Source organism: Acipenser ruthenus, chromosome 24 (genome assembly GCF_902713425.1).
Source record: "Acipenser ruthenus chromosome 24, fAciRut3.2 maternal haplotype, whole genome shotgun sequence".
Lineage (NCBI taxonomy): Eukaryota > Metazoa > Chordata > Actinopteri > Acipenseriformes > Acipenseridae > Acipenser > Acipenser ruthenus.
Window position 1 is genome coordinate 18,179,431 of NC_081212.1, and position 17,629 is coordinate 18,197,059.

Genomic DNA, 17,629 nt, shown 5'->3' on the forward strand with positions numbered 1-17,629 from the left:
GAACCCATGCCCCCCCCCCCCCCCCCCCCCCCCCATAACAAGTGGATTTACATGGAGACGAGTTGCTTCACCTGCCTTGCATGTTCTGTTTGTTGCATATCTTCTACTGAGTCTTTATAAAATTGATTTTGTGTAGGTGGTGCTGCTTTTTCATTTTGTTTTCAAAATTTGAGGAATTTAAGAAGCCAATTTTTGCTTTCTTCTAGTTCAATTTACATGACTGCTTTCTGGCTCAGGCAGAGTAAATCTGTATAATGTTGGTGTATTAGATAGATGGACAAAGTTTTGACAAATATTCAAATTGATTATACATAATTTAAATTGACCACTTTCATCTGATGGGATGAATGTAGTCTAGAAAGCTTGTTAAATGGGCACTTGATGCCATAAAGGTATCAAAACCAATATTTTGACTACTGTAGTAGAGTACCAAAAATACCCAATTAGAAGTAACCACTCTGAACTGATACCTTACAAAATGGCATGGTTTTTTGTTCCTCACTAGCATTTTCATTTAATAACTTCAACCTGAATACAGCTGAGGCTGGAAATAGATTTAAACTTTCAGGAATCCTTGAACTTTGTAATTTTTTTCAAAGTTTAAATTACTTTAGACCACTTTCAATACCCAAGAGCCCAGTTAGACTCCTCAGTACCTTAAACTGGTCTCTTTACTGTTCAGCATGAAAATGCTGACTATTCAGTAAGATTACTAAAAGAACCTGTTTATTCACAAATAAATTAAAAGGATGAAAAAAAGTGAAGTGCAGGAGTGCACCGCCTGCCATTTTTACAAATGAAATGAACGTGAAGTTAAACGGTTCAAAAGCTCTACTTCCATTAACACAGTTGCAAGTACAGGTAGTGGACAAAAAAAATGGTAACACCTGGGTAAACTAGGGACACCAAGTATATTGAAATCAAGGGCTTCCACACAGGTGTGGCTTGTGTTAATTAAGCAAATAACATCCCAACATGCTTAGGGTCATGTATAAAAATGCATGACAGGCCTGGTTGCCTAATTATGGCTGCACGAGGAGACCTCGGTGACTTTGAAAGGGGGTGTTTGTTGGGGTGCCCTTGGCAGGAGCTTCAGTGACCAAAATAGCTCAACTTGCTGATGTTTCACGAGAAACTGTCTAAGGTGATGTTGGCATGGAACTCTGAGGGAAAGACAGCAGCAAAGGGCAAGAGTGGGCAGAAGCGCATACTCCAACATCCTGATATCTGGGCATTAACTCAAAGTGCAAGGGAAAACAGGTGAGCAACTGCAGATCAAGTGACTGCAAATTTCAACCTGGGGTGCGAGCAGCCAGTTTAATCAAAAACGGTCTACACAGAGCAGGATACCAGTGGCCCAACGCCCTATTAAGTGACTTTACATTGGTGTTTTTTTACAAAATAACTTGCAATAACTAGTTTTTTTTTTGTATGTTTTTGTATTGGTACTCATGAAAGGTGTGACAATGGCACAAAGCTGTGGTCACAACAGGAACCTCCCCAGCCCCAAGTCTTTATAGAGCAGTGATAGGTCTTGTGGCAATGCATAAATAGATCTTCAGCCTAGGAAATACGGTACATGTGCCTTGAGTATCACAATTCAATGTCTAATATACGTCTTCTATATTTAAATGCTACTGATAAATTAATGAGTAAATGACTGCTTTAATGCTGATTTGAGGGAATTAAAGTATTCTATTCCTTCAGTTAAGGCACATATTCAAAATGAGTAAACAAATGCAAGTGTGACAAGTTCTGCTTTAGGTCAGCTCAGCATGTTTAGTGCGAGGCAGTTTGATAGCAGCCACACCTCCAATGACAAGCAAGGCTGCCACAAGGAGAATGGGAACAGCACAGTTAGTATCAACCAACTGACCAAACACCACGTTCCCCAGGATCGATGCCACACGACCGACTCCCGTGAAGAAACCAAGAGCAGACGAGCTGAAAGACAGGTATACCAAATGAGCAGAAAGAGTGAGTCCAGGATAAACTCCACTAGGACACAGGAAGTGTGTTTTTAAACTAGCAGTCACACTGCTCATGGTTCAGTTTGAATTGGTTTATCAAGCCATGTTTGCAAGAACTGTTTGTGTTGCAGTATTTCATAGCTACACACATGCACCGTTTGAAGGCATAAGCCCAAATGCTGGTGTACTTGGGGGAATATTTTCATAAGGGTTTGCTCCTGTTAACTCATTTTTTTTCTTAAACAATGATACACCATGAGAAACAAACATCTTAAGATAGTGTATTTGTTTGGTTCTTTTTTAATATAAAATGAAGTCTTATTGTGTGGGGTTTAGTTTCCTAATTTTTTTTTTTGAAAGATGTTATAAATTAACATATTGCTCCAGACTCCTGAGCCAGGGGCACACATTACTCCTTCAGTCTGTAGTGGCTAGTGGATCATCTTTTGGAACAAAATCACCATCAAGTATAGTACTTGACCACCTTGACTCCCCTCCTGCTCTCTTCCTTCTCTCTCCATTACTGATGTCTCCAGCCTATTGTTGAAATCAACTACTGCCATGTGCCCCTTGAACCCCTGGCCAACAAATCTCATCCGTCTCTGTGCTTCTGACCTTGCTCCTTCCATTATGCACACTCTTAACCTGCCCCTTCTTTCAGGCCTGCTTCCTGCTGCCCTCAAGACTGCCTGAGTAACGCCAATGCTCAAAAAACCCTCCCTTGACCCAGCTGTCTTATCTAACTTCTGTTCCATATCCAATCTAACTTTTCTCTCCAAAACTCTTAAGTGCTGTAGCCAGCCAGCTGACAAAACATCTCGCAGATAACCATCTGCTTGAATCTCTGCAGTCTGGCTTCCGGCCGCATCACAGTACCGAAACTGCTCTGCTCCGGATTGTAAGTAATCTCCTGCTTAATGCTGATGCTGCTGCTTCCTTAACCTAACTGCTGCTTTTGATACCATAGATCATAGCATTCTTCTTGACTGCCTTCAGAAGTATGCTGGGATCTCTAGAACCCACTAGAGGTCTCCTGGCTGTCCTCTTACCTATCTGGATGCATGCAGTCTGTTTTCTATGATGGAAGCAGTGCTGAAGCAAACCCGGTCACTTGCGGTGTCCCTCCAGGGTCTGTTCCTGGGCCTCTTCAACATCTACATGCTGCCCTTGGGTCACCTCATCTGCCAACATAGCCTCATGTTTCACTCCTATGCAGATCACACCCAGCTCTACTTAACTCGACCCTGGATGTCCCTCTGTCATGGTCCGGCTCTCGGCTTGCATTCAAGACATCGAGGCCTGGATGTCTGCCAATTTTCTTCAGCTCAACACTAACAAATCTGAACTACTTCTTGTAGGATCGAAAACTCAACTCAAGAATCTCTATATTGCTTCCTTGGAAACTGCTGCTGCCTTCCCCCACTGTACGAAGCCTTGGTGTACTTCTGGATAGTAACCTCTCCTTTGATGCCCAAATCTTCTCTGTAGTCAAATCCTCCTTCTACCACCTCCGAAACATCTCAAAGCTCCGTCCCTACCTTTCCCTCCCGGATGCAGAGATACTCTGTCACGCATTCATCTCTCGACTCGACTACTGCAACTCTCTCTATGGTGGTCTTCCATCACGCGCCACAAACCAATTGAAGCTGGTTCAAAATGCTGCTGCTAGGATCCAACCTGCTGACCTGCTATGTCCCGGCACGCAAGCTGAGGTCCTCTGACTCTTGCCTGCTTGTTATACCCAAGCAAAAGTGCACCACACGCAGAGCGCTCTTTTAGCTTCATGGCCCCGACTGGAACTCTCTCCCAGCTTTAGTGCGTGCAGTTCCCACAGTCGCTCACTTCAAAATCAACTTTGAAGACCCACTTCACTCTTGCTTTCAGTGCTCTTTAAGCCTGATATCTGTTATTACCTGTTGTCCAAATTGCTATTTCAGATTTCTCACTCCATCTTATTCGTATGATTCTGTATGACACACATCCACAATGTTTAGAATTCACATCCTAGCCTTGTATTTAATGTATTTGCATTTTTTTGTATTTAATGTATTATGCCCTGTATTTCACTGTATTTAATGTATTATGCATTGTTCCTCACTATCTTGTAAAGCGCTATGTGATGGTGGTCCACTATGAAAGGCGCTATATAAAATGGATTAATTGATTGATTGTCTTCATTGACGACAATGAGAGACTTCTCATTGAAACTTTATCTATGAACTCTCACTTGTACCTACTCTTACTGTCTGTGCAGCTGTGGAAGGAGACAGGGAGAAGTTACAGTACTGACCGGAGCTGTGTGGGGTACAGCTCTGTGCCGATGACATCCAGAGCGTTCCATGCGATGACCGAGACCGCGCTGAACACACACGACATGATCAGGGTCTGGGTCTTGGTCTGGACTGCCCAGATGAAGAACACGCTGACTCCCGACAGGAGGAGGCTGAAAGCTGAAGGAGTGAGAAACTGGGATCAGACAGGCGATGCAGCAAGGAGTGTATAGCTAAGGTATATTTCCACTCGCACTCTTTATTTTGGTGCGGTGTTCAGATGCTTTCTTGTTCAGCCAACAATTAAAAATATATTTAAAAATTAAGGGGTAGGTCTGTATTTTAAAATGAGTGATAAACAAGGATTTAAAATATATATTTTTAATAAACAATTTTAAAAATGTATACTGTTTGTCTATTGATCGCCTTTGGTATTTGTCTCTACAGTGTCCACAATCTTGAAAGGGGGTTGTATGTACTGTACATTAAGCACTTCTTTGAACTTCCTGCATTAGATCATTTGGAGAATTGAATCAAGACCAAACCTACTGGTTCTATATAGCAGGCATGTGTCCTAGCAGGCTGTTTGACAGAATGTACAAATGCACTACTCTCGAACCATGCATTTTATTTACTTGTGCTCATTTTTTTATCTCCTCGTTACTCACTAAGCAGGACCTTCCCTCCCACCACGTCCATCATAAAGATAGTAAATATATTTCCAGGCAGATTGGCAGCTGCAGTGATGAAGCCCTCCATGTACACTGCAAACAAGCACAAAGCAACAGGTTACATCTGTTCATGCCCACAATCTCAATGAAATAGGCTGGAAGGGTCACAAACAGGGTTGGAGTATATTCCTGTTTTTCAATTCCAATTCCCACTCCCTTTTAATCAATCAAACTGGCTTCAAATGAAAGCAGCTGAACAATCACAATGATATCTTTAAAATATCAATTCCAATTACTTCGAAGAAATTGGGAATTGATTTTAAAAAGAACTGAAAAAGCACGAATTGACCCCAACCCTGGTCACTAATGCTTAAACATTTCACCCCCACACTCCTAATTCATAGGTACATTTGTGAATGAGAGCAGACTGTTCAGCCCATCATGGCTCCTCCTCATGTCTATGTTGTCTTTAATAATAATATAATTTTTTTTTTTTTTTTTTTTTTTTGTAGTATTAGTAAGGTGACCAGAACTGGACACAGTATTCTAGGTAGGGTCTAACTAGTACATTATATAGTCTTAGCAGAACTTCCCTAGGCTTGATGTGATTCTGCAGTAGTAAGATAATGTTAGGGTAGTGTACTGCACTTCTCTGGTAGGCTGTGCCTTGTCCCAGGGTGTGCACACCTTCAGTTTTCACAGGGTAGCAGGTGGCATTCGCTGGCTGCAGAGAGCTTGATGACTGAGATGCATTAGCACACGGAGAGCCACCGTCTTCTATCCTTTTGAAGAGTTCTGGAAACCACATCCACAGGCCATAGTACCTACAAACACAAGCCGAGACAGTATGTAAAGAATGATCTTACTGCTAGTGCAAGTACTGTATTGGCCACTTTATTAGAAACACTCTGCTCCAGACTGGCTGGAAAGGTTTAAATAGGAAACTAAAACGGAATTCCTTTTTTTTTTTTTTTTTAAACTAAGTAACTGAATTTTTTATGAGGACCTTGGATTGATTTTGAATTGTTTCAAAGAGTTTAATCATTTATAGTATCTTGTTGCATTATAAACCACTGTGAAAATCAATACAAAATAAAAGCAGTAACGTCTGAAATAAATACAAAGTAAAATCCAAAGATTACTATAAATGCCAAATATTCTACTTTTTTATTGAACATTTTATGGTTCACACAGAAGGTTTAAATGTTAAATCAATAGGTTTACAGCCTTAGTGAAACTGTAACTCCCTGTACACTCCTGCGTAATGCAGCTAGTTGATTAGGAGTAAAATTATCTTGATGGGCCTATTGAAAAGAAGTGAACATGTGATGTTCTGCATGTACTGATAATTGACCTACTTACAGCTGTGAATAGCCAAGCTTAGCTATGAGCTGGCCAGGCACAAAGGCATTTTACAAGAAAACAGTGACAAGAAAAAGATAATTCAGTAAAGTTGGAGAAATACTGTAAGGTCAAAGTAAAGATACAAGAAAAACAAATGAAGACAGTGAAGTATTAGGGAAGCAAATGTTACTGATAACTAAAGTAAGAAAGAGGTTATGGTAGAGGAGGTGCATTGTTAATAATGTGTAGAATGTCTGCCATTAAATAAGCCATTAGCTGCTTTCATCCTTTCCTGTAATGTTTATGTCAGGTATAGAACGGAGATCAATGCATGTTTGAAATTGTGACGATGCTGATTAAAATGTAGTCAAAATGCTCACAATGAGAGCGGGTTTCTGCTAATCTAGTAGCCACTGATTTTTTTATTTCATTTATTTCAAATCACTGGTCCAATCGAAACATGACAATCTCACTAGTTTCTTTTCGGATTTTTATATATTTCTTTGGATTGAGTGTTTTATAGTTATGTAGTATGATGTACAACAGCGAGCAAGTAAAAACTATACAAATCCAGTGTTACACAATATCATAAAGCACTGTGTTGGGTAGAGATGTAAAACTTACCCAAATGATATGCAGAAAAAGATAATCAGCAGAAGAACACTTCTTGAAGTCAAGTGATCGGAGAAAAGCTTCTGAATGGGTTCCAGAACCTGAAAAGGAACAGAGAACATTAGCGTAACCACTCTGATACTTAATGTCTAGAGCACTTTCCATTTTAATATTTACTTTGTGATAGGAGCACATGTTTCTAGAAATCTAGAATTCCAGGAAGTACTAGGCTTACTGTAGCACGGGTATTTCGTTTTTACCTATAATATGATATCCATGCAGCCCCAGACTGAAAAAATGGAGAACAAGAATGTATTTTTTTTTTTAGTTCGGCAATGGTAAGAGATAGATTATTAGATATTTAGAATGTGAAACTGGCTGCAACTACTTTCAAACAAATACTAAATGATCACATAACAGTTGGCTTGTTTCATTTGGCCTACCCAGGAGACACATTTAAGATCTTCTTTCCAAACCACCGCACAATTCAGCACTATTGTCAGTTTCGGCATAAGTTTTGGAGTACAAAATCTTATTCAGATGCTATGGTACCATTACTTTGTCTCTCTCTTTCTTTCTCTCTCACTCACACACACACACACACACACACACACACACACAATCAGTGTGTTCCAATTCCAGATTCTAACAGTAGCCTGTTGTGTCTGCTGTCCTCAGTTGTACTGTATATCAGATTTCATACCTTCCTTATTCTGTGACTGATCCTCTGTATTTTTGTATTGGCAACTATTTTTCCTTTTTCTGATGTTGGACTGATCTTTAATTCTGTGACCTGAGGGGGTGGAAATACAAAGAGCATTAAGTTGTTGTCTGGAGCGAGAGGTACATTACTAAACAAACCCACAGGTTTCTAAGACAGGCCTGTCATCCAAACAGTTATTTCAATTCTAAACATCAGATTGAGTAAAATGCTTGTTATACTACGCCCTCTAAAGCTATTTATTAAATCACTGGTAAACTAAGACATGTCCTTAAAATCATTACAGCAGGCGTTATCCAGCTAGTGGCCTTTTTTTTGTTTTGTTTTTGTTGTGTTTTTTTTACATGAATCTCTTACTATCCTGTACAAGCCCACCTTGTCCTACCTGCTGAGCCAGCTCCATGTGTTGCAGTAACACAGAGCTCCTCTAGGGGGGAAGAAGGCGGAACCAAGAGAAAGAAAAATAAGCATGACACCCATGTTTGTTACACAGTTAGTAATGCAAATCCGCTGTGGCACTCAAGTGCACTTGCAGCAGTCCAGTAAGACGCTCAAATGACACACTGCAGCACAGGGGCAAAAGTAAGAGAAATAGGAGGCAGAATTCAGAAAGCAACAACCAATGCAAGAGGTTTCTAGAGCCCCTTTCACACTGGCACTCCTACCCGGGTCAAGACCCAGGTTCTGGCTACCCAGGTCACAATCCCGTGTAGTGTGAAACCACCTACCCGGGCTGACCCGGGTCCCAGCAACCCACCTCAGGATGTGGGTCGACACGGTTTGACCTGGGTTGAGAGAGACAAAATGCATGACGGCCGTTCTTAAGCCGACGAAATAACTAACCGCCACGCCTGCGTGAAGGTTTCACTTCGGCAAGGAACGTTTCTATTTATTCTGTTTGACACACCATGAGCCAGATTGCAGCAGGGATGAAGAAATATTTGCTCTAATCAACATTTGGGCCGACGGTTCAATCCAGAGAAGCTTGGATGGAAGCAACAGTAACAAGCTGCTTCCGGGGCATTGATACGCGCATTGTGTACTTGCATCTGTCACCCAGGTGAACCCTGCTTTATCAAAAGCAGTGTGAAATCGCGTAGCTGACCCGCATGACAGCAGGTCCTGACCCGGGTAGGTTCCGATCCAGGTAGAGCATGCCAGTGTGAAAGGGGGCTTAAGTGAGCAGTCCAAAAAGCAAACAATATATCTTGCTTTTTCTTGATACCACGACTCCTCCAAAAAAAAGTTAAAATGAACTAATTTCAAATAATTTATTGGCCGTTTATATAAAATGTGTGTTGATTTAGATTTTGGAGATGATTTAGTATTTGGCAGGCAGAGTTCTTAATACAGTACCTGACTCTAAATATTTTTAGGAACCGGTTCAGTATTAAGCAGTACAGTTTGAAAAAAAGTAGTATTTTATACCTAAAAAATAAATTACTGCTTTTCAGCACCGCTTTTACTTGTTTATAGTGTGTGCGGGCAAGATCACCTCCTCTGGTTATAAGAGGAGGAGGGAAAAAAATGATGCAACACTCCTATGACTGTAAGAGATCATCCTACCACACTTATAAATGTTTTAAAAATCAGTCACAACTCTAAAACAAAACTGCTTATTGCTAAAATGGATGGTTCATTGTAATTGAAGGAAAATCAATGCAAGATCAACATATAACTAAACATTTCAGGTAAACATTTAGTAACATACTATAGAATTTAGGATTTCTTTACTTTGAATGATTAAACATTAACTATCTCAATAATTTCAAGTACTTTATTTTATTTTTTTTCTCAAAAGCAGTTGGCAGATGGTATCACTGAAGGAGCTTTAGACAAATACAAAGTGCAACAGTCCAGGAAGGATGACATTGCATCTACTTGCATACTAACTTGTTAAAGTGCTTGTCAGGCTTTGCTTCAAGAACAGGAAATATTTGTTTAACACTCCAAGCAAAGAGTCAGACTAGTGCCAATAAAACACTAGCTAGAGTGGGGTTAAAATGCGTTTCACCTTTTAATGAGAATTTTGTACAATTTAAATATTCTTTTCTATTTGACAATTTCACTGAGAAAAATGGCATTAAAATTGTAAAAAAAAAAAAAAAACGTATCCGCAATTTACTTCTTACAAATTTTAACTAATGGTAATTTAAATGTAAGTAATCCGATTACAGTAGATTGAGACATTTTCTCAGAGTAACTCAAGAGTTTTAGGAAATTTGTAAAGTCGTTTTTATTACTGCAGTTTGTTTGCTTTCTTCTCTACTCTGTATCATAACACAAATGAACACTATTTAATATTTTTCCTTTGAGTCTGCTATTGAAATGACTGTCACTACAATGACTTGTGTACCAGCAGGAGCTACCGGAAGATCAAACAGTCAGTCTTCAAAGTATTTTTATAATTGATGGTGATAAGAGCACAGATACTTACTGGAAAAGGCTTGGCGTTCCCTCTGTGATTGAAGTTATACATCTTCCTAAACACGAAGACGGCTTCCTCCACTCGTCCAGCCTGCAGTGTGCAGATACAAAATGTAAAGCTGGATTGCTGCCATCTGTTTTCAGTTTGATCTGAATAAGATTTCAAGCAGGGTATTAAGTTTGGTTTCAATTGTGCTTTACCTGGGCTGTGGGGACAGTTAGCTTTAATAGTACTTTTAACAGTGTTCTTCACACGTGCAGAACCCCATTCTCGCTCCTTGATGCTGCCATCTTGGTTTTGCAGACTTTGTTTTTCTTGTTTTTAACTGGCACAAATGATGGAAGGTCCCTCTCCCCATTCACTTCCTCGGTTACAGGTACCTGACCACACCTAGTTTACTGTGTGGCAGCACAGGAAGTGAACGTCATGTTATGGCAGGGCAAATGCACTCAATATTTACACAAAGATGTATGTAAATATGTACCTTGACATTGGCACCCTATTATGATCAGACTAAAAGAGGGTCCCTAGAAATCCTTTATATTTGGACCAGAGGGAAAAATAAAGTAAACTCCATGTGCCCCCAGATTTGTGACACAACTAATAACTTGTGTCTAAACATGCATTTTTTTTTCTTTTAATGTTCTCTGTGAGTTTTAGGTTCTAAAAAGACAAAACTAGCATTAATCATTTATGTTTTTCTTTGAGTGCTTCGCCTGTGACCAGCGTTGATGGTGTTTCCATTCAGAGCTTGAGTGTTACTGTACATTACATGCTTACCTCCATAAGGAACTTGGGGCTCTCTGGCATGACCAGCCTAAAAATGAGTGCTGAGGACAGGCTGGGGATGGAGCACAGCACCACAAAGAGCCTCCAGCTTTGGAACTCCAGCGTCCCCAGCTGAAAACTTAGGAAAGTGTTGGGAATAACCAGCCAGGCCAAGCCTGCAGTATCAGAAAAATAAGCATATCAGTAACTGACTTGGAATTAGGTGGATTAAGCTACTGTGAATTGTTGATTTATTTAGTTTTTTATAAATCAATAGTTTGTATTGATAGTTGAGTTGTAGATTAATGGGCTACTCCAGTTTTTCCTCTAGAGGCCTTGGTTCAAAGCTGTACAGAGAAAATTGGTAAAGACTCAGGGCATCACAACTCTGCCATGGCTTGACCAATTACCGGACATGAACCCCACTGAGCACGTGTGGGCTGTCCTCGACCGATCCCTGCGAAAGCATCCCATAAACCCACTTCCTGTGATCTCCCTAATATAGATCTGTGCTAGGAATGGGCTGCAATCCCGCAGACCAGGATTGCTGATCTCATACACACAATGTGGCAGCGTGTTGCTGTCTTGCATAAAGCCAAGTGCTGCACCCCAAAGCATTAAAGCCCACTCATACTTAGTCAGTGTGAGGTACAGTGCCTTGCATAAGTATTCACCCCCCTTGGACTTTTCCACATTTTGTAGTGTTACAACCTGGAATTAAAATGGATTTAATTAGGATTTTTTGTCACTGATCTACACAAAATAGTCCATAATCTCAAAGTGGGGAAAGAAATCTACATATTTTTCAAAATTATTTACAAATAAAAAACTGAAAAGTCTTGATAAGATTTCATAAGATTTCACCCCCTTTGCTGTGACACCCCTAAATAAGCTCTGGTGCAACCAATTGCCTTCAGAAGTCACATAATTAGTTGAATGGAGGCCACCTGTGTGCAATTAAAGTGTCACATGATCTCAGATTAAATAAACCTGTTTCTGGAAGGCCCCAGAGTTTGTTAGAGAGCATATCTAAATAAACAGCATCATGAAGACCAAGGAGCTATCAAAACAGGTCCGATTTACATTGGGAAAAATCAGTTTTACCACAAGGGTGTTCTCTTAGGAGGTGTTCCTATACGCAGAGACTACTGTAATTTACACAATAATCTCATATTATAGTATACAGGATTATGGATTTCTTTTAGTTTATTTTTTAATTTACATATTGGTTCCAAATCTTGCTTGGGGTTAGTGTAGGTATACATGACTAGGATTTGTTTTGTTGTGGATTTGTTCTTTAGTTGGCATTGGTCAATATATTCTATTCCAAGTAAGCAGTGCAATGTGTTGAAACATGGATATCTTGCCAAAATAAGTACTGTATGTATTAAATTGTATGTATTATGCGATGTGTATATTCAGCCACCAATGTATTTGACAAAAGCAGTAGAAACACTTCCCATACACTGTCAATGCATTCTATGTGACCATTCCTGCGATTACTGCCTTGAATTCTTTGAGCGCTTTTGAGATTCACTATGAAAGATAAGTAATCTCTTCTTATCAAGCCGTCGATGTCTGTCGGGACAGCATTACCTGCTGCCAGTATATTCCCAGCCATCCAGAATGTGGCCAGACCACTGATCATCGCTCCCCTCTTAGTGCGAGGCTGGAACTCGGAAAAGTAGGAGAAGATGACGGGAATGGAGCCTCCAACCCTGGAATAAAGACACAAGACACAGAGAATTATATCCTCTGCTTACATACTGTCAAGGAGACCTGGAAAAGAAATACAGAATGACACTTGTTTGTTTTTTTTTGTCAAAAGGGTTTTATAAAACAAATATGGGCTGTATATTGTTTAGGTTATCCGTTTTTCAAATAGTGTATTGAAACCAAGCTTTTAAAGGTTTAAATGGTAAACTAAACTAAACATCATTCTAGCATTTTACTAAACGTTAAACCAAAGATGTCCTGTTTATTACAGTTTAAGCATTTGATATATTAAAACTCAGATTAATATATCATACAGGCTGAAAAGCGGATCTCTAGTAGTCACCATAATCTAGTCAGTCACTTTTTCAACCTGCTGGGGAGTGAGTTTCCACTGTAAGCTCTATCCTCTCTCACATGTAGTACAACACAATCGCATTCACACTTTGTGTGCCATGAAGAACACTGCCTACCCGATGCCACTGATAAACCGCAGCAGCAGAAAGAGCCAGAACCAGGGGGCCAGGCTGGCCAGTGCTCCAAACACCCCGTTCACAGTCAGAGAGATCACAAGGACCCTCTGCCGCCCCTTCTGGTCAGCGAGGTAACCCCACACATAGCCTCCGATCATCATTCCTGGATTGTCAGTGGACAGAAAGACAATGTTGGTGCAAGAATCAAATTGGATCACAATGCAATAAGTGTAGAATAGACATACACTTTTTAAAGCCCCTCCTGCTGCAAGTGGGAGAGGAAAGCCGATATCCCGTCATGTAAAACTACCTTCAATATAAAATGACATGAGACTTCTTTTGAAATGGAATCTCCCTGCTATTTCACTGGGATTATAACTCCTGTTAACCTATGCCAAAATGCCCCAGTACACTATGGAGTCACAGAGTCCACAGCAACAGCATTCAAATTTCCCTAATTCAACTTTTAATAACCCAAATGCTTCTGTAAACTTTAGTTCTCCTTTCTTGTCAGCACATTTTTATTTTATTATGCATGTTTTTTTCCTGTTTGAAGAGTCACAAGTCATTTTGCGATATATTTTGATGTTTCATTGCTTTTACTTTCTAGTTCTCGCTTACCTAAACCCTAAATGTACAAAACTACATATACTGCAGTGAGAGAGTTTTCACGCAAAAAATGTTTTTGGGCAGCAGGGAGGGCACTGATTCAATGTCACGAGACTGTAATGGAGGGATACTTGACCAGTCCGATTACCTCCTCTAACAACTTCAGAGAATTTAAAGCAAAGCCACAGAATGGCACATAATGTCTTTTGAGACTCAAATCAATTCATTGGAATCAGAAGCACTGGCTATTTGAGCACATAGTTGTCATCTCTCGCATGGATTCTGTAATATATATATATATAGGCTGCATTTCCCTGTTGCAAGTTTGTTTCAGTCTTAACAAGCAAAACAGCAGATCTGTCAGACATGGTTGATTGTAGGCTCTCAGCTGTCTGGTTAACAAGTTTGGTTAACAAGCATATGGGACTTTGCAGATTTCCAGCTTCAGAGGCGGTACGTAGCCACTTCCAGAGCAACGTAAACACCTTGTTCCTTTGAGCAGTGCCATCGAGGGCTGTCCTCGCGTGGCTTGACGTACCCAGGAAGATGCTGGCTGTCAGCATGCCCATGTCGGAGGAACTGAGCTGTAGGTCACAGCGAGCAGTTGGAAGGAGGAAGGACACACACAGGATCTCCACTGCATCACTGGCATTGGCCCACCCACAGACAACCAGCAGCAAACCGTGGAACAAACCAAAACCTGGTGTAGCGAGAGGAGGAGGAGGGAGAGAAAGAGTTAGCAATACAGGAGAACAGAGGCGTACATCCATACTCGTGAGGAACACTGACTCGACAGGCATGTAAAGTGACATCTGTTGACCAGCTATGCTGTGTGGCTTAGCGAATAGAAGTATTGCTATTATCCCATCCTCCCCCAACTTTGCCTGTCATTTCTTTTATATAGCCATTACACAAACAAATATTGAATTTTGATATGAAAGGGAAATAAATACAGCTTTATTATCTCATTTTAGCTTTCAACTTGTAAACTTAATTGAAAATCTTTATTTTTTTTTACTTTGACTCCAGTAAAGTCCACTTAATTTGCCACCACTCTAAATTCACTCCATGTGCAACAGCACTTGGGCACCCATCTATTGGTTCCTTATATTTTGTGAGGGTCTTCCATGGGAGTGTGGGCAAACTGTGGAAGGGATTTTGAGAAAGGAATAAGAGGATGGTTTCAAATACCTTTCATTTAACCAAGTTATTTTTTTCTAACTTCATACAATTGTTTTATTCCTCAGACAATTTACCTTTGCACTAACGTCCTCAAAATAGGGCCATGAGTCTATAAGGAAAGATCCCACGTATTATATGCCACAAATATTGCAGGTTATAGGCCTATTGCTATAGATTACAGCATTGGACAATCTGTATATAAATCATAGATACCTTACAACATGCCCAAATAAATTAAACTGTACTGTGGAATACACGGGAGAGTGCATGCCATATTATAAAGACATTAAATCGATGGAGCACGGGAAGATCCAAGGACACCTAGAGCAATAGGTTATCAACCACTTCTGCAATAACACTGTAGGTTAGAGAAGACGTCTTCATCCAGTACAGGCTCTGCTTAAACAGCACGTCAGGAATTTGTCTTCTGTATTATTATTATTTATTGATTTATTAATAAAATTTGTCAAGGACCCAAAACCTGACACAGCAAGTAATCCTTCAGTTCCCAATACCTGCTTCTTCAACTGCTTCTTCATAGGAGAATTTGGGACCCTGAGCTGTTTCATTGAAGTGTCTCCTTTTCTTACGTTCAAAAACAGCATCTCCTGAAATACAGAAATCAGAGGAAGGAGTCAAAGCAGAGGTTTACCCAAGCTTCCGCTATACAACTTAAACTGTAATACGTAGTTCCCCTCCAACAATTGTTGTCATTTTGTCTTTCTCTTTGCAAAAATTGCTTTTGTGATTCAAGTTCTAATATTTAAATGCTTCTTGAAACCAGGGGCAGTTACCCTAAAACCTGCCAGCCCTCTTGTAAAGCAGGGACCACTGCAAAGTAAACCAGGCTTATATAGGGCTGGTTTTAGGAATTCTATCCCAGCGCAAAGTTAGCAACGCAAAAAAAATGTATGCTCATTTTGAAACACTAGAAATAAACGTGTACCACATATTTTTCCAGTTCTTGTAACTTTGTCTTTCTATTTGCTTTTGTGGCTCAGTTTCAGCTGAGAAAAAGAAGTTATGTGTTCATTATTAAGGGTAGTTAAGTAACCAGCACATTGTGTCTTTACTGGAGGGTCACCTTTCTAACTGAAGGTACATTGGATTGCTGGTAATAAATGAATACCATCTGGATTATTTAAAAAGTTCTTAGTTTAGCGAGTTTACTTTATTAAAATGTTTAACCATTCTAGACTAAATTTATTTGAGTTTTCATACTGTTCTTATATACTGATTTACGTGTGGTTGCTAAAACCCAAGATTAAAACCTAGAACATTATAACAAGCATGTGAAACCATTACACTGTCAATAACCAACATGGGCTTTAAGAGGCTGTTGAACTCTGCTTCTAGAACTGTGTAAATGCGAACTGAGGCTTGCACAGCCTGTAACTAACTGTGCTGTTTAAATACGCTGCCACTGCAGCAGCAAGGCTTGAACGACTGTTTTTGTAACTCCGATGTCTCTATGTGTATGGTGCTGTATACTGATGAATGAACCGTACCTTTTTTCAATACCATCAATAGGCAACACCGTCTACAGCTCAAACTGCCTTTGAATGTACACAAACTACACCAAGGAATTAAGCACCAGCTATCAATCCTAAATCTAACCTGGTCAAGATCAAACATTAAAAGTTATTATTTATCCTGACAGAAAAAAAATATGCAATTGTTGTGAAAAATGTGTATCATATAACCGTGAAACAACAACGTCTACTAAGAACGACTCTGCAATATTAGTCAACCGCAGTGCAAGCCAAAACAGCGACAACAGCATTATACCAACTCCGGGAGCTTGCGTACCTTCTGTATCCGAGTCAGACAGCGACGTGTCCGGGTAGTCAAGGAGAGGTCTTCGACCTGAATCGCTTAGTCCTTCCTCTAGGATACGGCTAGACATTGTAAACCAATATTGCCGTATGCAACCACATGCTTTCGAAATGAGCTCTTGGGGGATATGATAACACTGGTGCTATTCTCTGAAGTTTGTTTATTTGTGTTCATAAAACACACAGGCGTGACGAAAGCAAGTGTCCAGTGCTTTAGAACTTCCGCAATTATGCCACAATGTTGTGACAAAACTCCGTGACGCCTCTATAGTTAGTCTTATTTGTAATTAGCGGCAATTAAATAAACTAAAGACAACCAATTTCTGTATGCCAGTAATTTGCTATTATATTTCATTTTGAATAAAATTTAAATAAACACCCAAGAAGGTTCATTAAGCGCCCCTACGTAGTATTGGTTTTGTGATGTTTACAGACGATTCTTCCTCCAGAAAAAAAAAAAAAAACATTACTACACGTATCAAAATTATGTGTCCGTTTTTTTCCAGTAAAACTACCAGCCAAGAGGACACGTCTCTGTATACAGTAGTTATTTTATCTACAGATGCAACGCCAACCCAACCCCAAGCAAATTGCATAGTAGGCTTAATTATCTTAATTAGGCACACCTCAGCTTGTTACTGTACCCCTGCGGAAATGTATACTCAGAGTAAAACCTTCAATAGACCAAATGAAAACACAATGTGAGTATGCACATGAATAAATAATATTACTGACACTGGAAGTAAAAGAGAAAAAAGCTTGGTGCATTATTATTATTATTATTATTATTATTATTATTATTATTATTATTATTATTATTACAATTGCAGTCCATTGTTTAGACTCTGCTCAAGATAGATTAGTAAATTCATAGTCTCTCATTTTCTAAAATCCTGAAATGACTACTTTACTGAGTAAAATGTACACATTTCTGTATTTCATTTATATTTTTGGGTTGTCCTCTTGAAAAATGACTAAGCACGGTCTATAATGCACAGTATCTGCGGGGTACGCTGTCTTCTCGTCTGTCGCC

The 17,629-nt window shown here is 39.7% G+C and overlaps 1 protein-coding gene across 1 annotated transcript; it reads right to left on the reverse strand.

The window, feature by feature from the left end:
- Nucleotides 1–31: 31 nt before the first annotated feature.
- On the reverse strand, nucleotides 32–17,196 carry LOC117429219 (synaptic vesicle glycoprotein 2C). Its single transcript, XM_034048491.3, has 13 exons — nucleotides 16,571–17,196; nucleotides 15,277–15,369; nucleotides 14,118–14,279; nucleotides 12,971–13,133; nucleotides 12,381–12,502; nucleotides 10,797–10,960; nucleotides 10,026–10,106; nucleotides 7,571–7,660; nucleotides 6,880–6,968; nucleotides 5,599–5,735; nucleotides 4,909–5,004; nucleotides 4,261–4,420; nucleotides 32–1,944 (listed from the first exon to the last, which is right to left on the reverse strand). Exons 1-13 carry the CDS (start codon nucleotides 16,665–16,667, stop codon nucleotides 1,761–1,763), a joined length of 1,638 nt encoding a protein of 545 aa, XP_033904382.3. The 5' UTR covers nucleotides 16,668–17,196; the 3' UTR covers nucleotides 32–1,760.
- Nucleotides 17,197–17,629: the final 433 nt, after the last annotated feature.